The 18723-nt window shown below is 38.1% G+C and overlaps 2 protein-coding genes across 2 annotated transcripts; one reads left to right on the top strand and one right to left on the bottom strand.

The window, feature by feature from the left end:
• The first annotated feature begins 323 nt into the window (after positions 1–323).
• Positions 324–7421, top strand: LOC144013172 (uncharacterized). Its single transcript, XM_077511810.1, has 7 exons — positions 324–344; positions 1135–1234; positions 1855–1906; positions 5045–5153; positions 6350–6460; positions 6896–6974; positions 7303–7421. Exons 1-7 carry the CDS (start codon positions 324–326, stop codon positions 7392–7394), a joined length of 564 nt encoding a protein of 187 aa, XP_077367936.1. The 3' UTR covers positions 7395–7421.
• Positions 7422–9627: 2206 nt separating this feature from the next.
• On the bottom strand, positions 9628–18100 carry LOC144005346 (Y+L amino acid transporter 2). Its single transcript, XM_077503473.1, has 10 exons — positions 17280–18100; positions 15633–16156; positions 14077–14202; positions 13857–14001; positions 13444–13567; positions 13189–13292; positions 12663–12759; positions 12379–12528; positions 10783–10966; positions 9628–10704 (listed from the first exon to the last, which is right to left on the bottom strand). The coding sequence occupies exons 2-10, from the start codon at positions 16141–16143 to the stop codon at positions 10634–10636; spliced, it is 1512 nt and encodes a 503-aa protein (XP_077359599.1). The 5' UTR covers positions 16144–16156; positions 17280–18100; the 3' UTR covers positions 9628–10633.
• Positions 18101–18723: the final 623 nt, after the last annotated feature.

Genomic DNA, 18723 nt, shown 5'->3' with positions numbered 1-18723 from the left:
CCCCTTTTCTGAAAAAAGTCAGACGCCATTACCGCCAGGCGCTACTTTTCTGTTCATTCGTAAGATCACGCAATTCCTTTTTTTTCTTTTTTTCTTTTCTTTGTTTTTGTTGTTTACTGATCGGGTTTCAAACTCAAAAGATGGATATGAGACAACAGTTCAAAATTCCAGATTGTATTTTATGGTATTTAAATATTGATATGCTAAAGTTAAACAAGGACAGAGATTTTTATTTATTTATTTTTTTTAATACCCCATTCATTTTAGATCGCTGATTGTTTTTGGCTTTGGGCTTCATCTGTAAAAACAATTGTTTAGCAAACATGGAAACCAGAGAGCTGTCTGTAAGAGAAAAGGAAACCAGTTTGTTGAGAGAAGATGGAAAGTCCATCAGAGCTATTGCACAGTGGGCATAGCCAATACAACAATTTGGAATGTCCTGGTGAAGGTATCGCAACCCCAGACCAAGAGAATAAATGCTGTTTACAGGCGGTTTACCACAGGATGCAAACAATTCTCTCGCAAAAAGAATTGTAGGGGCAGATTGGATTTGTGCAAAGTACAGACAAGCCACTAACGTTTTGGAACCAGTTTTATGGACTGATGAGACTAAGATTAACCTCTACCAAAGTGTTGGCAAGGATCTGCTTATGAACACACAAGCTCATCTGTGACGTGTGGTGGTGGTGATGTCATGGCTTGAACATGCTTGGCTGCTTTCTGGAACAGGCTCACCAATTTTGTAACTCAAGATGGTAGCAGCAGGAGGAAATTTGAAGTCTACAAAACCATATTGTCCGGCACTTTACAGAAAAATGCATCAAAACTAATAAGAATAAGCCTCATCATGCAACAAGATATCACTGCGCGGCGCCCCGCATGCAGCTGATAGACGCACACTAATCTACAAGTTGTTTGTCTTTTCGAAGGCGGAAGGCGCGCGGATCAACTGTCTGCAGCGCGTCGATCAGCTGTCTACAGGGCGACGCGCAGTGATACAAACGAACAGAAAAATAGTGCCCGGCAATAATGGAATCTGACTTTTTTTCAGAAAGGAGTTTAGTGTGCAAATGTATCACTCTTTTGAACACAAATTGTTTTTAGAAGAAAAATGCTTTATTTCCGTGACCCAAGTCAACTTGCCGGACTACTGTCCTCTCGACCAACACCGGATCAGAACTCGTGTCACAGAACGCTGTCAGAGGTAAGTCAGTGCTGATCGCACACACTGGAGGTGAGGATGAAATAGAGATTCATGTCAAAAAATCTGAACTGTTACTTTAAAGTATTTGACTCAGTACTTCTTCTTTTATCGAAGTATTTTTTACACGAGAATTTGTATGTCTTTAAGTGTGTGAGTATTTTTTGACAAATATCTTTGTTGCCTACTGTGTATAATTAACTAAGTAACTTACTCTCAATAGAATTCCATAACTATAAAGTACACGCAATATAACCAAGAGAAATTGAATTATTTAAATTCCATTAATTCAAAAACAAGTAGATTCAAATGTTTGTTTTAATTACAACTTGCAACTTGTTTGACATTTGTTTGTTCTTGTTTATTGAACATATACATAAACAAGTAGCAGAAAAAAATAAATAAAAGAAATTTAAAAGAATATCATGAGGCAACATTGGTTTCATATTCCCATGTCCCAGCCTGTGTTAATTCATTTGGGATGGTTTTCATTCCACATGAAGTGTGAGTTGTGCTTTTAAGCCTTCACATCAGTTTGGGTGGACAGAAGGATCCCATTCAGTGGCACACACAGCACATTCTGGTTATTGTTAACCCACTTTGAATTATGGACATGAGATTCCTGTTCACAGCTTCCACTCTTATTCTCGCAGCAGCACTCACCTTCTCGCTGGCGAATGGCACGGCACAGTGCAAAATCAAGTGGTAAGAGGATTTTTCTTTCGTTTAGATTTCTAATGCATAACTTGAAGGCTAGCATGTCATGCTATGTGCCGTTATTTTGGCGGCATTCCGGAACAAATTATTTTCAGTCTTGCTGGTCATTTTTGTTGCGTGACCGCGTTCACAATTCAATGACTCCCCAACAAAATGAATGCATGTAAATGTCATTAATCAGTACTCACAAAAATCACCAATGACAATTTTATGTTTTTAAATAAGAACATTTTAATTTAAAGCACTGTACTTTATTAAAACATACACTGATTAAAATAATTCAATACAAAGCAAAGAATTAAGCCGTTTGTAGTGAATCATGATCAGACATTGCTGATCAGCTGATCATTTGAAATTGAATTATGTGTGTTGGAGGAGGGACACATCAAAAACATGAAGGATAAGGGCCCTCAAGGACCAGTGTTGGTGACCACCGTTGTAGAACTTTCAGCACAATTTATTAAAAGATTTAAGAGTTGTTTCGAATTTATTTATGAATATTAGGGGTGAAACAAAAACCATTTTGAACCAAAACATTGTTTTTTATTTAAAAGATGCGAGTGCATCAAACCAAAATGAATTAATTGTTCCACTTCGAAATACTGTATATCAACATACATATCAAATCATCTTTTATTGGAGGGATATATGAGTACATTTTATAGGACTGACAAGTTATTTTAAATGTATGTAAAATGATGACAAAAAAGTCATTGCATCATCACCCTGTCAAACTGAGTCATACCTTATGGAATTAACTCGTAATCCCACTAATTTGAACTGAATCAAATTGTTTCAATTTAAATATACATTTATGTGATATTGATATATTAGAATTGTGCACTTAATTCCCTTTAAAATTATATATAATACATGGATGTAGCTCAAAAATTGACGAAGCAGCAGTTTTAATGTTGGAAGGTTGAAATCTCTAATTTTGAGAAAAAGGGCTTTAACGTTTTGGTACTTGCATCTTTCAAATGTCCATAGTAACTCAACTCAACTCAACTCAACTGAACTCAAGTTTATTTATATAGCAACCAGTAGCTTAAGAAAAACATATGAACCTGAATTTTTCAGGATTTGTCCAAATATCAGCGGAAAGTCAATTCCAATAGCAGGCAAAGTCATCGTCTGAGATTTTGACCCTTTAAATGTTTTGGAAGTTTGACCTCTCAAGAGATGAAATCAGCCTCGACTTACAATTCATCTCCTGAGGCATCAGCCAAACGTTTGCTTATTTTGTTGTTGCTCCTTGTGGTATTTTCTTGCGTAAATGAGGTCATATTACCACAGTCGGAAATTTGATTTACACGTTCAAGATCATTTGCCATTTGGTGTGGTCTTTGGCAGTAAGTTTATTGATAACTTATCATGGATGTTATGTGTCAAATGCATTTGGTTCCATAAAAAAAATGAAAATGTTATGATGGTTCAACAGTCAGCTGTTGTTTTTATTCCCCTCAATATAAGGAGCACAACACTTTACATCGTGTAGGATTTACAAGTCACTCCAAATATGCGTTGCGTGCGTTTTAGGGCGAGGAGACATGCTTTGGAAGGACTATCTCAATCTTTTTTTTATCTTCAAATTTTATATTTTAGAGCTCATATTTGATGTTAATTTCATCCCACTTAAAACAGCATACAGTCTTCCCTCGCTATAACGCGGTTCACTTTTCGCGGTCTCGCTGTATCACGGATTTTTTTTAAGTGCAATTTTGCACATTTTTTTGCAGTAATATACTCATTTTATAAAATTTCTGAAGTTTTGAACATTATCAATGTTTGAACAAGAGAGAAATGTGAGAACATGTGAATGCCTCAATGAGAAAAGTGTCTAAATTGTGTAGTAGGGGATTTTAGAGCCTTAAAACATTTATAAGAATTGTAAAACATAAAACTAACTACTTCGCGGATTTCATTTATTGCGGGTATTTTTTGGAACCTAACCCCAGCGGAAAACGAGGGAACACTGTAAAATGAAAATTTGTGGTGATTTTCTGTGACTCAGGCAGACGTTTCATTAGTGACACGTGTCGATGAAGTATTATCTTTCATAGATATGACAACATTGGGGATGTTTCATATATATATATATATATATATATATATATATATATATATATATATATATATATATATATATATATATATATATATATTAGGGCTGTCAAAGTTAAAGCGTTAATAGATTAATTAATCACAGAAAAAAGTTAAATTAATCACATATTTTTTTGGACCCCACTTGAGCCTTGAACCTAACCGCGGATGGTTACATTGAAGGCTGCGCAGGTCAGTGATGAGGTCAATGCACGGCATTTCCTACGCCTGTTGTTCCAAAATGAGCGGGGTGACTATAGTTGGTGTGCTCGGTGGTAAATTTCGCTTTCAAAAACACCCCAACGGGACTTTAGATAAAACAAAAGTAATTTACTTTTAATTAATTGCTGAATTGCACCCAATTGATATGATGCTGTTACGTTTTGAGCAATACACGCATACATGCAATTGCGTACATGCATTTAATCAATGTTTGCAAATGACATTCAGATAATAAAATGTGTTAATGTCAAAATATTACGGTATTTTGTATTTATTTTACATTGCGCAAATACGCGAGTAATTTAGCTGATTAATCGTGATTAATCAAAATTAAAAGTGTGAGTAATCAGATTAAAAATTTTAATCGTTTGACAGTACTAATATATATATATATAAATATATATATATATATATATATATATATATATATATATATAGAGAGAGAGAGAGAGAGAGAGAGAGAGAGAGAGAGAGAGAGAGAGAGAGAGAGAGAGAGAGAGAGAAATAAGCAATTTAATGTGAGATCAACTTCTGACCACGACTGTATAAAATGCATTTAGTCGCAATCTGTAAGGCATGAACTTCTCCGCTGTCATGGAGAAAATGAGTTACATACATGGTAGACGAGGCTTTCCCAGCAGGCTAATACAGGACTCCCAAGTTTCACTTTATCAAGAATCAAGGTTGTGAGATAACATAGCCAACTGAAGTTAATTTTTGAATTTTGGAATCAAAACACATTTTGTGAATATTACAGTTAAAAAAAAAAAAAAAAATTTGTCTCTGCTCTCTGCTTTGCAGGTTGTTTGGTATCCCGTGTGAAGAAGTCTACGGAACATTGGTCAACCAGATCAAGGCCTGGCAGATCCAACAAAGCTGCCTAGACGCAGGAGAGACATGCTCATACGAAGTCAGACGATTGATTATTATTATTATTATTATTATTATTATTATTATTATTATTATTATTATTATTACTGCTACTACTCCTACTCCTACTATACTCGTCAGACATTCCATTAAGTACACTTGCATAATCTTGAGAAATCGTGATGCTCAAACCATTTGATTCTTTACATTCTATTTAATTATGATATCACTGTGTGTATTTTTTTTTCCCATAAAGCATAATAGTAGAGTCCTACCTTTCTTTCAAAAAAAAAAAAAAAAGATAATTTTGTTGGTTTTGTATACGGTGCTGAAACAGACAAATGACATTTCCATTCATTTCCATAGGGAAAGACAATTTGAGATACATAAACAAAGTCAAGGCACCACTGTATATTACATTATATGCTGCTTGAATGTCATTAGATTGTGACGGTGTACCTAACATTGTGACTGGTCAGGAGTTTGGTCTCCGGAAATACAAGCAGAGAAATTGAAAAATCTTCATGACACACAACGTTTTGTTTCCTCCTCAGTAAACACCTCATTTGACCGGGTAACAATCTTGCTCAATTCCACCAATCAGTTACATGCAGTTTGTCACCATGATGTTTGCCTCAAATGTTCATAATGACTGCAACCACAGCTTCTTGTGAAGTGAAGGTCTGATGACAATCTCAGATGTTGTCAGGGTAATGACGGAGAATAATGAAGAAACTTCTGGACACAGATTTTGATGTCAAGCTTGTGATTTTCTGCTTTTGCTACTTTACAGGGTTGGAAAATTAAAAGCTTATGTCACTTCTTAATGAATATGTAAAAGTGTCGGCTTCAATCTCAAAATCTCCGCCCGTCGATCTTACCTTTGTTCTGCCAGACCAAAGGAACCTGACATTCATGTACTCGGTATCTTTATCATTTTGCTAATCTCTAACCCACAAATGTTTACCTCAGGTTGGATTGTTTTCCTGTATGCCCCAGACTTCTTGTCACCTGGGGAATTGAAAATCTTTATATAACTCGTTGGAATCTTAAGTATGTAGCTAGCCTGTATTTAACCTTTCAGGTTTGAAGCAGTTGAACTATTAAATCACTTCACAATTAAATAAAGAAAACTAATAAATAATAAAGTTGAATCTAAATAAATTGTAATACACCACACTTGGCCGAGGGTGAAAACTAAATGGTCTTATTTCTGGCTTTATAAACTGGTTGCAGCTCGTGTCGACTGCCCCATCCCTGATAACAGCCACACATACGTCTCCAAAGACCAAGAAAGTCAACGAGCTGCAGTTTCTTCTGGAGCAGTCCACCGTTTGCAAAGTCACCGTACGTTATTTACACTTATTACCTTGCAGACATTTTTAAAAATCATATTTGTAAATGTGATGTCATTGTGAGTGTTAAGGGGCTTTTTAAAAAGTTGTGATTAGCTAACATGTTTATTTTTAACAATCTGGAAAATATCATTTGCTGAAGCTTTATGGTGTTACAACACCAGACAAATTCATTCAGTTTTTGAAAACAAATATCGTACTTTTACTTGTTTCCAAGATCATTTTTTGTCATCCACCGCTGTAATACGCAACACTTCATACACAATAACGTATTTACGAATGATGCCTGTGGACATTCACATGAAAATCAGTACAGTCATTCGTGTCATTCACAATGTTGTAGCTATTCCATAGGAAGCAAAGAAACACTTGTTATGAAAATAAATATCAATTTGATGTCTGATCAATGTGTTTGTGTCATATACAGGGAGAAGGAACGTCTGAGGCCTCCAAAGATCCAGCTGATAACAGCACCAACTTCTGCAGCCTCCAGAACCTGATGGATGGTCAGTACATGAAGTGCGCAGGAATCCACAGTTTTGCTTGTAAACTGGCTGCAGACGACATCCAGTACAGTTCCTTAAACTTTCCTTAATCTTGGGATTTTACCAGGAGTGGTGCTCGCCTAAACACACCAGCGCTTGCCTATATACTGTATTTCCAATCTAAATTCTAACAATTGTTCCATGATAATGAATTAATTTATTATTAACAGTCTTCCTTTTGTAGAAATTTTCTTGGCTGAACTGCTTCCAGTACATCTATATGGATGTTCGATTTTTATTTTTTTTTGTCCAATCAGATTTCAGCCTGTCATGTCAATTTTCCTTTCAGGAAGTGACCTGATTGAAGCTGAAGGATACAAACGCTTCACCAACAAGTGGATCTGCGCTGGCTTTGAGAGCGCCAACTGCACCTTGTCATGAACAAAACATAAAAACATGAGAATTGCATTTCAATTATTGTATTTCAATTTTCATAATTTGCAATAATATTTTACGCATGCAAGGTTACAAATAATATTGCCTGATTGACATATTAATGAAAATGACTTCCATCTGATGGGCGTTCTTCACTGGTAAAATGCCATGAAAAAATTTACTATAGTGACAGAAGTATTTTCATTCATGATGTCAAATGTGCTGCATATGTTGTTTTACAATAATTTGCTACTCACTACAAGAAAAGTAGAATGCAACCATCTATGTCTAGGGCTCTTGGCGAATGTTTTGGACACATGGGTACATTTGAAATAAGGGGTGTATTTCACAAAGTAGGTTCAACAACTGTGCCTGTGTCCAAATTCACAAGGCTGGGTCCTCCGAAGGCCGAATTTGTCGGCTACCTGACGTCACTCCCGGCGCGACTCGACAACACGTACAGACATGAATGGAGTGTCAGTCAATGTACTACCGACAAGCAACATTGACAATCCAGCCTTGTGAATTTGGACATAAACTGTGAGATTAACCCTGAACAACGAGTCGACATACCCAGCGATAGGAAACTCTGCGTTTTCGGTTCCAGTCCAGCTGATTCCAGTGAGTTATATCAACACTGAATAGTCCCACTTGGACTTAAAAAGACCGCCTCAATGGAGCCCCGATTCGTCGTGTCACCATGGCAATGGGGAAGCCGCGCGCGGCGCCGCCCTCTGCTTCCGCCCTCTGCTTCCGCATTGCTTTTTTAAAAAATTTTTTTGCCCCTCTCAATCAAAAATCCTAATGCGATCAAGTGTCGAATTTGAAAATGTCTTTATTTAAAAAATAAATAAAAAATGCAACGGGTCGATGCGTAAATTTAAATGCATAGTCCTTTGCAATCACAATATTACAGGGGAAACCTGTTGAAGGATAGCTCATTAATTCATTTCATATAGGTGCAATCCTGCAAGGGAGAAGCACACTTGATTTAAGATGAAATATGAAAACATTATTCAAACAGGTATAAGAAAAAAAATGGAGCGCAATACTGCTCTGATGTGAGTGCATATGACTACGTCTGATAATGTAAGGATGGATTAAGTTGCGCATGTAGATGATGGTTATGCCAAACTGTACCGCTCAAAAAGGTAACTGTGCGGAAATGCCAGATATACACGGTCTGATAACATTCTCACGATGAATATTTAATTCTCTGCGCAATATGCGGCACCTTCATCAATAGGTTCATTGTTAAAATGACATGTTCGTGACAAAAGTGGACTTTACTCTATAGGCTACAGGCGTAGTTACACAAAAAGTCGCCGCAGCGGACTGAATGAATGAGGAAGTGAATTGTCGCGTGCGTCTGAAAGGAGGCGGGTACAGGGAAAAACTAGACGTTCATTGTGATAAGCCTGCTACCGACCAGGTTAGGTTGATGGACCATGTTACTAATTACTATGGTAACTGACCGAGAGCTTAAATGACCTCTTTTTATGAAACAGGCTAGTTACCTCTTATCCTCGGGTTTCCGGTACCTCGCTTTCTGAAACGAGTTTCCCACTTTTCAGGGTTTCTTTACCCAGGTTTCTCACTAAACCTGCTTTGTGAAATACACCTAAGGTCCCAAGGTCTGTGCACGTGTGTAAAAGGTACAATATTTCTAAAAATGATTCACTGAGTTGATCAAAGTGCCTTTGCGATTCAAATATTGCTGTGATATATTTTTTTAGGGCTGGAATACCACCGCTAGTGGATTTTCTTTTGCCTTTCATTATGCTGGCCAGCAAAAAAGACAAGAGGTTTGTTTTTCAAAGGGACAGTGTAGAATTTAGTGCCATCTAGTGGTGACCTAATAGAATGCAACAGCCTATATTTGAAATGCATGCAATTTGAAGCACGTGCACTTGGGTGCAGTAGAGAGACCACACTTCACAAGCCTACCACCTTCACAAAGTTCATCTCCTTCGGGTATCCGTAGCAGAATGCCTCTGTAAGGCACGGTGCGACCAGTGTTATATAATTAGCAATTACTAGATCCACGATTATAAAGTATTTTAATGTGATAGATATTCTATATTTTGCATATTATTGAAATTAATAGTGGGTTTTTAAAATTAATGAACATTGAAAAATGAAAGAAATCTACACATTGTCCCTTTAAAGAAAATAAAAGGCTCACTGGAGTCATTCATGATAGAAAATGGATGAATAGAAGACAGAAAATGTGGGGAAACATTAGAATCAATCATTTTAATTAATGTGATAAAAGCAGCTCACTCTGAAACATTTGGTTGAACTGAACTTATTTATGAAATCTTGTTGACAGTAAAATCATAATACACCTCATTATACAAAGTTTCTACAAATGACATCAACGGTCCTACAATCCACAAGTCCCTGCATTGTAGAAGACCCTTTCAGTTCAGTTTTCAACCCAGTTCAACTCAACTTTATTTATAGGACTCTTTAAAAACAACCTTTGCTGCATACAAAGTGCTGTACATGGAGTAAAATCTGACATTAAAAAACAGCCAGTTAAAACAAATTAATAACAAAAACAGTAAACACTATAAAACACCGAAACAATGCCGAATTTCACGCTAAGTTGTAGAGCCATAGAATAAAAATGTGTTTCGGTCAGACAAAATAAGGTGCACATCTAGAATAAGGTTTTGTTCAAATCCTCATGGAAGATACTGAATGATCTCTATTGAGACCTACACCACTCCGAAAATGTTGGCGAGTTTGGGTTTACGGGTGACATTTCAGAATCAACCTAAAATACATTAAACCTTCACAAGTGTAATTCATTTGCCTCTCTGTAAACTTTGGATGTTCAATAAATTTCAACTGAAAGCCCAGCGGATTTTCTATGCTCAATTCTTCTCTGTTTCTGTGCTATGTCCAATATAAAATGATTGCTTTGCCGCCATCTTGTGGCCTATATAGGCAATTACACACCTTGGTGTGCAGGTATAAACTACTTGCGGATTTTTGCTATTCACTTTGGGGCTGGGTCCACACCCTCTAATATTTTGTGAGTAGTGTATATTTCTTTTTACGAGTCACAAGTGCCTGCGCTCTCAGCCGTCATTTGATACTGCATGCCTTTTTTTAAACTTGACCTGGCGTGTGACACGGTCACAGACACGTGCCGGCGCTGTTTTTCTGCTCGCGGCAAAACAAAACGCCAGCTCCTCCCTTTGAAAAGTGTCCTCGCGACAATGTTTGTCCAGAGCTTACTGTCTTTTACCATCTGGTTGCGTCAAGCAGCAGTAGAGTAGCTTTTGGGTGCTTCTGGTCGCAAAAGCTGGAGAAAGAAGGAGCGAATAAGAATTCCATCCAGAACATGTGGTGAAAACAAGACATTTGAATAAGAGTCATTTACTGTTGAGCGTGTGCAGGAATTTGGGCCTGCTCTCCTCGGGCAGGTGGATGGCTACGTAATAAACAGGCACCCCGGAGAGGGCGATGGCAATGCCGATGAGAGAGTTGATGGTGTCTCCGTACAGGGGGACAATGACTAAGAACAGGCTGCACAGGCAGTAGATGATCGGGAAGAACAAGGTCAGCTGTGGAGAGAAGAAATCAACACATAACTGCAGAAAGCTTTCGAGATAAGCACCACACAGTCACTGCCTTGGTAAATGATCTGTTTTCAGGCCTCGTCACGATAATCTCTTTCTGAGAAAGGATGCAGATGATGTTTCAGTGGAGCCGTCCAATTTGCCTTGCCAGCCAGTTGTCTACAAATGCTGTGATGATGCTTGTATCTGTTATTTAAAGAGGAAGTCAACAACAACAAAAAATCTTTAAAAAAAAAATATTCTATGTGGTCCCACAAGTCTAAACATGACATTCTGATTAATATTGCGTTTGTGGAATATGAGTCAGACAGAAAAATCCACCCGTTTTGATCCATCTCAACGGGCAGCTATTTTGTCACTTGCTGTCGACTGAAAATGACATCACAGTTCAGGGCTCAGGTGACGACTAATCACAGCGCAGCATAAAAAAAACAGGTGAGCTGTGATTGGTCGTCACCTAAGTCTTGAGCAACTGTGTTGTCATTTTAAGTCGACGGCAAGTGACAGATGTTGGATTTTGCTGCTTAATTCATATTCCATAAACGTGAACTTAATCAGAATGCCGTGTTTAGACTATTGAGGGCATATATTGTAAAGAAAATGTATGGGTTGACTACTGACTTCTCTTTTAAAGCACTCCACAATGTTTTCCAGCCTGTGTCATTTTAATGGTGATCATGATGGTGGTACTTGGACAGCTATTTGTCATGTATTTTTTTCAGGGGCTACTGATGGTGCAAAAAGTTCAAGAACCACTGATCTAAGCGTTTTGACAGATGTAAGTGAACTCTTTTGGCATGTTACACAACCATCAAACAGCAGACATCTCAGAATACTACACAATAAATGATGTTGGTAAATTTAACTCTATTTAGAGTGGGACCAAAAAGACTGTTTGAGAGTAATATTTATACTTTGACGAGAGTAAAATAAAGAATTGAGAAAAAAATTAATAAAAGTCACTCAAGGGTTGAGGAACGAACTCACCTAGGGAGACTGTCAATCTACTCCTGAGCCACGCAGCTCCGGCTTTGTGTTAGTATATCGCTCGTGTCAGCTGGAATCTTTGTAACTCCAAGACCAAAAATGATCGCTTTTCGTCTCCTCTTGGCGATAAGCAAACAGTAGGAGGGGCATAGGTCAGGTGGTAGTGTGGCCGTCTCCCAAGCTGAAGGTCGTGAGTTCCTTCTTCCTTGAGTGACTTTTTTTTTTTCAATTCTTTATTTTACTCTCTTCCAAGTGCAATTAGCCTAACTCTAAAAAAAAAAAAAAAACTTGAGTCAATTTGGTTCCACTCTAAATAGTCAAATTTACTCTACAGAATTTACTGTGTACATTACATGCTAGCATCTCATTTCAGTAAGACTTGGCAAAAAGCATAAGCGCACACACAACACCTTGACAGGTCTAGGTCTGTCTGGCTGGGTGAAGCGCAGATAGATGAGGCCGGCCACAGATAAGCCCACGTAGAGCCAGTAGCTGAAACTGAAATAGTTGATCAGCTGGAACACATCCTCCACGCAGAGAAAAATGAGGCCCATCAAGCCCTGCAATGTTACAAAAACAAAACATTCATTCATAGTGTGTGTGTGTGTGTGTGTGTGTGTGTGTGGGGGGGGGGGGTGTTTTTAAACGAATTGAATTAGATATTGCATTCAAGTTCAAGATGGGATGTCCTTACATTGAACAAGAGTGCAGGGATGGGTGTGTAGCGCTCCAGATGGATCAGACTGAGGGTGTCAGGGAGGTGACCCTCTCGAGCACCAACAAAGAACAACCTGCACCGAAAGAATATTATTGAGGCGAATACACCTGCAGGAATTACGATGACGTGTGTATTTGTTAGAGTGATGGCAAAATGTCACTAGGATTTGAACTTTTTTTTTTTTTTTTTTGTATTAGACTAATGTGATATAATTTCAGTCAAAGTCAGTCAATTGATGAATTTTTTTTGTCTTCAACAAGCCAGCTGGTCTCATCTTGTGTCACAACACATACAGTACATAGAGAAATGCAAAAACTAGCAGTGATGATGCTAGTAAATTCATGGCTAGCAACTAGTAACATGTTACATTGATATCCATTGTTTGATTAAAGTTACTATCGAAAGACTTAATGTGCTACGTTGCACTGATTCAACTCCTTCACTACATACATAAAGTCATTGCACTTTAATTACGACCCATCACTGCTGTTTTGAAGATTACCTTGAAGCGGCAATAATAGATGCATTGAGGCCCCCATAGCAAGACATAGCCACTGACACAGGGATGATCCATTTGAATGGTCCCAGAACTTCATTCCCAAAAGTCTGTGGAGTAAGATTTTGCACACTCAACACTGAATAATCACAATTTGTTGACCTCAGATTTCATCTTAAGCGGGGAAAAAACATGTTGAGTCAAAGCATTCCAGTAAGAGCGGGTCTATATTTAGCAGAAGAGCGGCTGTTGATGCCTCACCACAGCGACGGCGTCACTGGCCAACAGAGACGGCATGTCCAGAACCACGTAGTAGGCCACATTGGTCAGCAGGTAAATGACTGTCACGATGGGCATGGAGATGGCAATGGCCAAGGGTAGATTCCTGTGACAAGAGTGACAACGCATTGTTATTAAAAAAATAAATAAATACATTAAAAAAAAGACTGAATAGAAGCAGAACAATAGATAAATAAGGGCTTAAAAACATGGACATTATTCGGCCATGTTGGTTGAAAGAAAAGGTCACAACTGAATTTAGCCGACAACAATAGACAGGTAGCTAGCTAGCTACTAGCTAGCTAGGTAGAGAAGAAGTCTAACTCTAATTAAAAATGTAGCTTTGACATTTATTTAGAATTTATTTGACTTTCCATGTCCATTCTTCATATTACCTCTCTGGATTCTGAATCTCCTCTGTGACAAAGTTGAGTGTGTCCCACCCGGAGTATGAGAACAAAGCTGAGTAAAAGGCCAAAGCGATGGCTCCAGGATCCGTGGAGGAACCCTCAAATGGGCTTTCAAAGCCTTTTGTCTCGCCTAGGCACAGAAATAGAATACGTTTAAGTCACTTTATCTTCACATAATGAGCTTTGTTGATTCATTGCCACTTACCGGTGGACAATTTCAGGATCCCTACCATTATGATGAGGAGGAGGGCCGACAATTTAGCGTATGTGAAGATGTCCTGGACCAGAGTCCCCCACTTCACGCAGGCACAGTTGATGAAGATGAGCATGCCTGCAGAAGGACAGCGAAAAGAGACAATGATTTAGGGGGATTCCGAGCAAGGTGCAGCAAGGCTGAGTTTGGTACATTGTTAACGTGAAATAATTCATTCAAAGGCTTGCACCATATTGGGGGCATATTAGGGACCACACTGATCGTGACCTCATCATCCATAATCCATCTTACTGAATCAATTCAATGTTCACTGTTTTTCTTATTATGATTCAATTTCAATCTATTTTAGTCCCTCCTCAATGCTTCATTTTGTTTTTGTTTATACTGTGTTGTCCATTATTTTTAATGCAATTGACAATTTAATAAAGTGGCCTATCTATCTATCTATCTATCTATCTATCTATCTATCTATCTAATCACTGTATCGAGCAAGCTAGCTAATTGAAGCTCACTTTGCCAACTTTTGTTGTACTGTCTCTACATCTAACTAATAGTGTGAGTATTTTTTTCCACTACTGACTAAAAAAAATTAAAAACACCTCCAAATATTAATGAACTAACTAAATGAACTAGGGTAATTAATGAACATACTGCTAAAATGAACTTTTCTGACAATAACAAAACTAAATGTGAGCCTGACCCTGGAATATCATCCTTCTGAAGGAATGATATTTTTTTTTTTGTCACAGAGGAGACAAAAGACTTCAAAACAACATAATGTAATTTGTAATTTTGTAATTTTGTAAATGTTTTACCGGTATTTTTTTTTTTTTTATGCTTCTTTTACTGCATAAAGTTTTGAACTAACATCAGTTTCTGTATTTAGCAGTGTTGCCAACTCCCCAATAAGGAAAGTAGCTATTGGCTGTCCTAAAAGTCACTAGAAGTCAATCAATGATGTCATTGCCTAAGTTGCATAGTCGGCCAATTGTAATATTAATAGTAATGGACAGGAGAGAAGAATAACGTCGGGAGAGGGGCATCCATCCATCCATTTTCTTGACTGCTTATTCTTCACAAGGGTCACGAGGGGTGCTGGAGCCTATCTCAGCTGGCTTTGGGCAGTAGGCGGGGGACACCCTGGACTGGTTGCCGGCCAATCGCAGTGTGAGAGGAGCAAAAAGTGATTAATATACACCCTAAATAACACCATAAAAAAGTTGCTAGATTTGTTGCTTGTTGTGTTTTTGATAAAAACAAACAAACAAACAAACAAACAAACAAACAAACAAGCAAACAAAAAACAAAAAGTTGCCAAGAGGCTTTGGAAAGTTGCTAGACTTAGCAAGAAAGTCGCCATGTGTTTTCAGTTTTCACAATAGTAATTATGCATTATCACAGCTAAAATGGTAAAAGGAAAGGGAAGCGAGATGGACACATATGAGCAGCCTACACCTCAGAGAGTTAAGTGATGTTACTCTTGTTAACTGGTGATGTGATGAGCAGTGTGTTGAGTGATGAAAAACTCTAATAATTGAAACTCTTACATAGGCAGGCTGCTGCAATGAGTCGTACAGCATTGTGCGGAGGACTGCAGGTGGGATAGTACGCCTCCAGCAGGTAGTTAGCGAAGGTCAGCGAGATCACAGCCTGGCTGGCCGGCTCGATCAGAAAGATGGACGTCCACAGGCGGATGAAGGCCAGGAAGCCACCGAACGACTCCAGGATGTATGCGTAACTGGCTCCAGACTTGGTGATGGTGGTGCCCAACTCAGCATAGCACAAGGCCCCGAACACAGAGAACATGCCCCCCATAGCCCAGATGAGCAAGGAGAGTCCAAAAGACGTGCTGTGCATGAGGACGCCCTTCGGGGAGACGAAGATCCCAGAGCCGATCATGTTGCCCACGATGAGACAAATTCCGTTAATGAGGGAGATTTCTCTCTTCATCTGCATGTTCTCGTCTTTTGGAGCCTTTAAATCCTTGTCGGTTGGAACTCGGCCTCTCGGGCAGATTGTCTGAGATATGGCCCCCATCTTCTCTCTTATTTCGACCATTATTCTGGCAGTCCTGAAGAAGGTGTCACACAGCAGAATTTGATGAAGGAGTTGTCATCTTTACCTCTCACAGTATTAAGTACACCTTCAAGAGAGGTTCTCAAACTTTTTGCGTCCAGGTAAGATTTTTTTTCAAGGACCCTCTCATAATCTTAACGCCAATTAAACATAACTAGCATGTGTGCCCCTAAATTCCATAGGAATTAAAAAGTTGGTAATTTTTGAGGAAACAAAGTTGAACTTGATCAACATATCATTTTTAGAAAAATAAGATGAAGTCCTAATCTTCATTAAAAGAGAGATATTCAGTTGGGATAATGAAACATTCTTATGAAAATAAAATAATATTTTTTCAAGATAAAGTTGGAATTAATATTGAATTCAAAATAACATGGGGAAAAAGTCATGTTACAATAAATTCACCTTTTTTTTTTAGAGAAAAAAAATAATCTGTACGTTGTAAAGACTGGTATTTTTTTTTCCCTAGATGAAGTCATCAATAAGGCCAAAGTTAAACGAGGGAAGAAATTCACACACAGTTACAATAAATTCTTTTAAAGACTTTTCTCAAGAATAAAAATATTTATTTTATCAAAATGAAAAGTCAAAATCTGTTGCAATAATTATTATATTAAAGTCAACGCGTACAAGGGAAGAAAGTAATTTTAACTAGTGTATTTCTAGTGTTTTATTCTTATATATTTCTGGGGGAAAACAGTTATTCTCAATAAATAAATAAATACATACATAAATAAATACATACATAAATAAATAAATACATAAATACATAAATAAATAAAGCTCCTCAGCTTAATTAGGCATAGTTATTAGGCAGACCAAGAGTGAGGGTTTTTTCATATAACAAAAGATAGGCCAAAATATAAAATATATTTACTTTGGATAACAATAACAAGTTACAAATACGAAATTCAGGCTCTTCTTACAGTAACATTGAACTCCATACTGACTACCTACCAGACTATACATAACATCCATGAACAGGGTCATGCAAGCTGTCAAATTCCTACTTAGAATCAACAACATGATGTCTGTGATACCGTCAATGAGTGTTGACATGAAGGAAAAAAGCAAGTGTTGCAGATGAAATGACTTAGAAGACAACAGGAGCGACTTACCTTATTGTTCAGACTCCAACTTCTGTTTTTCGTCCCTCGCTGTCATGGGCCACTGGTGCTCCTCAGAACGTGGCCGTGAGACATTCGTGGGCTCACATGTGAGTAGCAGTGCACAAGATAGCCGGTGAGGCAACGCTACGCTTTAGCTCAACTACATCTCACATGTGTTTTTCCCCTGCTCCATGCAAAACTACATTCTCTTGTTCCCCTCGGAGCTATTTTCAGTCAGGAGGCAGTTCTCGCCCACCCCCCATACAGAATCAAGAACAGGACACTTCTGGGTCAAAACTTAGCAAAGTCAACATGTACAAGTATGAGCACTTAAAGAACATGAAGACAGCATTATGTAAGCGAATATCTCAACTGGTATGGACTGTATACCCATATAGAAAGTTGCTATAAATAGACTAGTGATTGGCTCCTTATACTGTACATGCACCTAAATATAGATGTGACGTGAGCGATGGCAAGAATATGAAAATGAGGGCAGCTAGAAGTCAAAAGATTAAGGGGACATCAACCCAAAATTTTCTTGACAATATGTTCTATGTGCCCCCAATAGTCTAAACACAATATTCTGATTAATATTGTGTTTGTGGAAGATGAATTAAGCAGCAAAATCCACCCGTTTTTATCCATCTCCATTTTACCACTTGTTGTCGACTGAGAATGACATCACACTTGCACAAGGGCTCAGGTAACAACCAATCACGCCTCACCTGTTTTCCGAGTTTGGTCATGTGACATTTGCAAGCTGAGCCGTGATTGGTTGTTACTTGAGCCCTGACCAAGTGTGAAGCTTTGCCAACTTGGCACCTTTGTCACTAAATCTGGTGAATTTCAAAACACTAGGCCACTCTTTTTTTGTCAAAAATAAATAGTGACAAATCTAGCGACTTTTTCTGGTGTTCTGTGGGATATTTTTGTTTTGTTTTGTTTTACTTACTTTTTGCCTCTCCCACTTTATTCCTCTCTCCTACTATTACTATTACATGCACATTGCCAAGTATGCAAATTCGGGAATGAGGTCATTTAGCGACTTCTTGTGACTTTTAGGACAGCCAATAGCTATCCTCACTAGGGTGTTGGTAACACTGCAAGTGTGATGTCATTTTGTCAGCAAGCGGAGAAAAAAAAAAGATAGAAAGGAATGTATTAATTAATTAATTAATTCTTTCATTAAATTTATGGTCCCATGGCTTAGTGGTAGAGTGGCCATCCCCCACCTGTGAGGTTTTGGGTTCAATCCTCATCCCTGGTGACCTTTTCAAAAGTGTCCTTGATCAAAGACCGAACTCCAATTTTCTCCCAGTGGACCAGGCAGTGCTATGCATGGCAGCAGCCAACCACTGGTGTGTGAATGGGTGAATGAGGTTATGAGAACTGCAACTCACAGCAGTGGTTCTCAAACTGAGGTACACAGAGTGATAATATTACGAGAACG

This window comes from Festucalex cinctus, chromosome 1, assembly GCF_051991245.1.
Source record: "Festucalex cinctus isolate MCC-2025b chromosome 1, RoL_Fcin_1.0, whole genome shotgun sequence".
In the NCBI taxonomy this organism is placed as follows: Eukaryota; Metazoa; Chordata; class Actinopteri; order Syngnathiformes; family Syngnathidae; genus Festucalex; species Festucalex cinctus.
The sequence above is the reverse complement of the archived record's forward strand: the minus strand, read 5'-3'. Positions and strand labels throughout refer to the sequence as shown.

Coding starts and splice junctions, on each gene's coding strand:
- LOC144013172 (XM_077511810.1), top strand. CDS start 324: ATGGAAACCAGAGAGCTGTCT. Junction 345..1,134: donor TGGAAACCAGAGAGCTGTCT/GTAAGAGAAAAG, acceptor CCGTGACCCAAG/TCAACTTGCCGGACTACTGT. Junction 1,907..5,044: donor GCACAGTGCAAAATCAAGTG/GTAAGAGGATTT, acceptor TCTGCTTTGCAG/GTTGTTTGGTATCCCGTGTG.
- LOC144005346 (XM_077503473.1), bottom strand. CDS start 16,143: ATGGTCGAAATAAGAGAGAAGATGGGGGCCATATCTCAGACAATCTGC. Junction 14,002..14,076: donor GATCCTGAAATTGTCCACCG/GTAAGTGGCAAT, acceptor TTCTGTGCCTAG/GCGAGACAAAAGGCTTTGAA. Junction 13,568..13,856: donor GAGATTCAGAATCCAGAGAG/GTAATATGAAGA, acceptor CTCTTGTCACAG/GAATCTACCCTTGGCCATTG.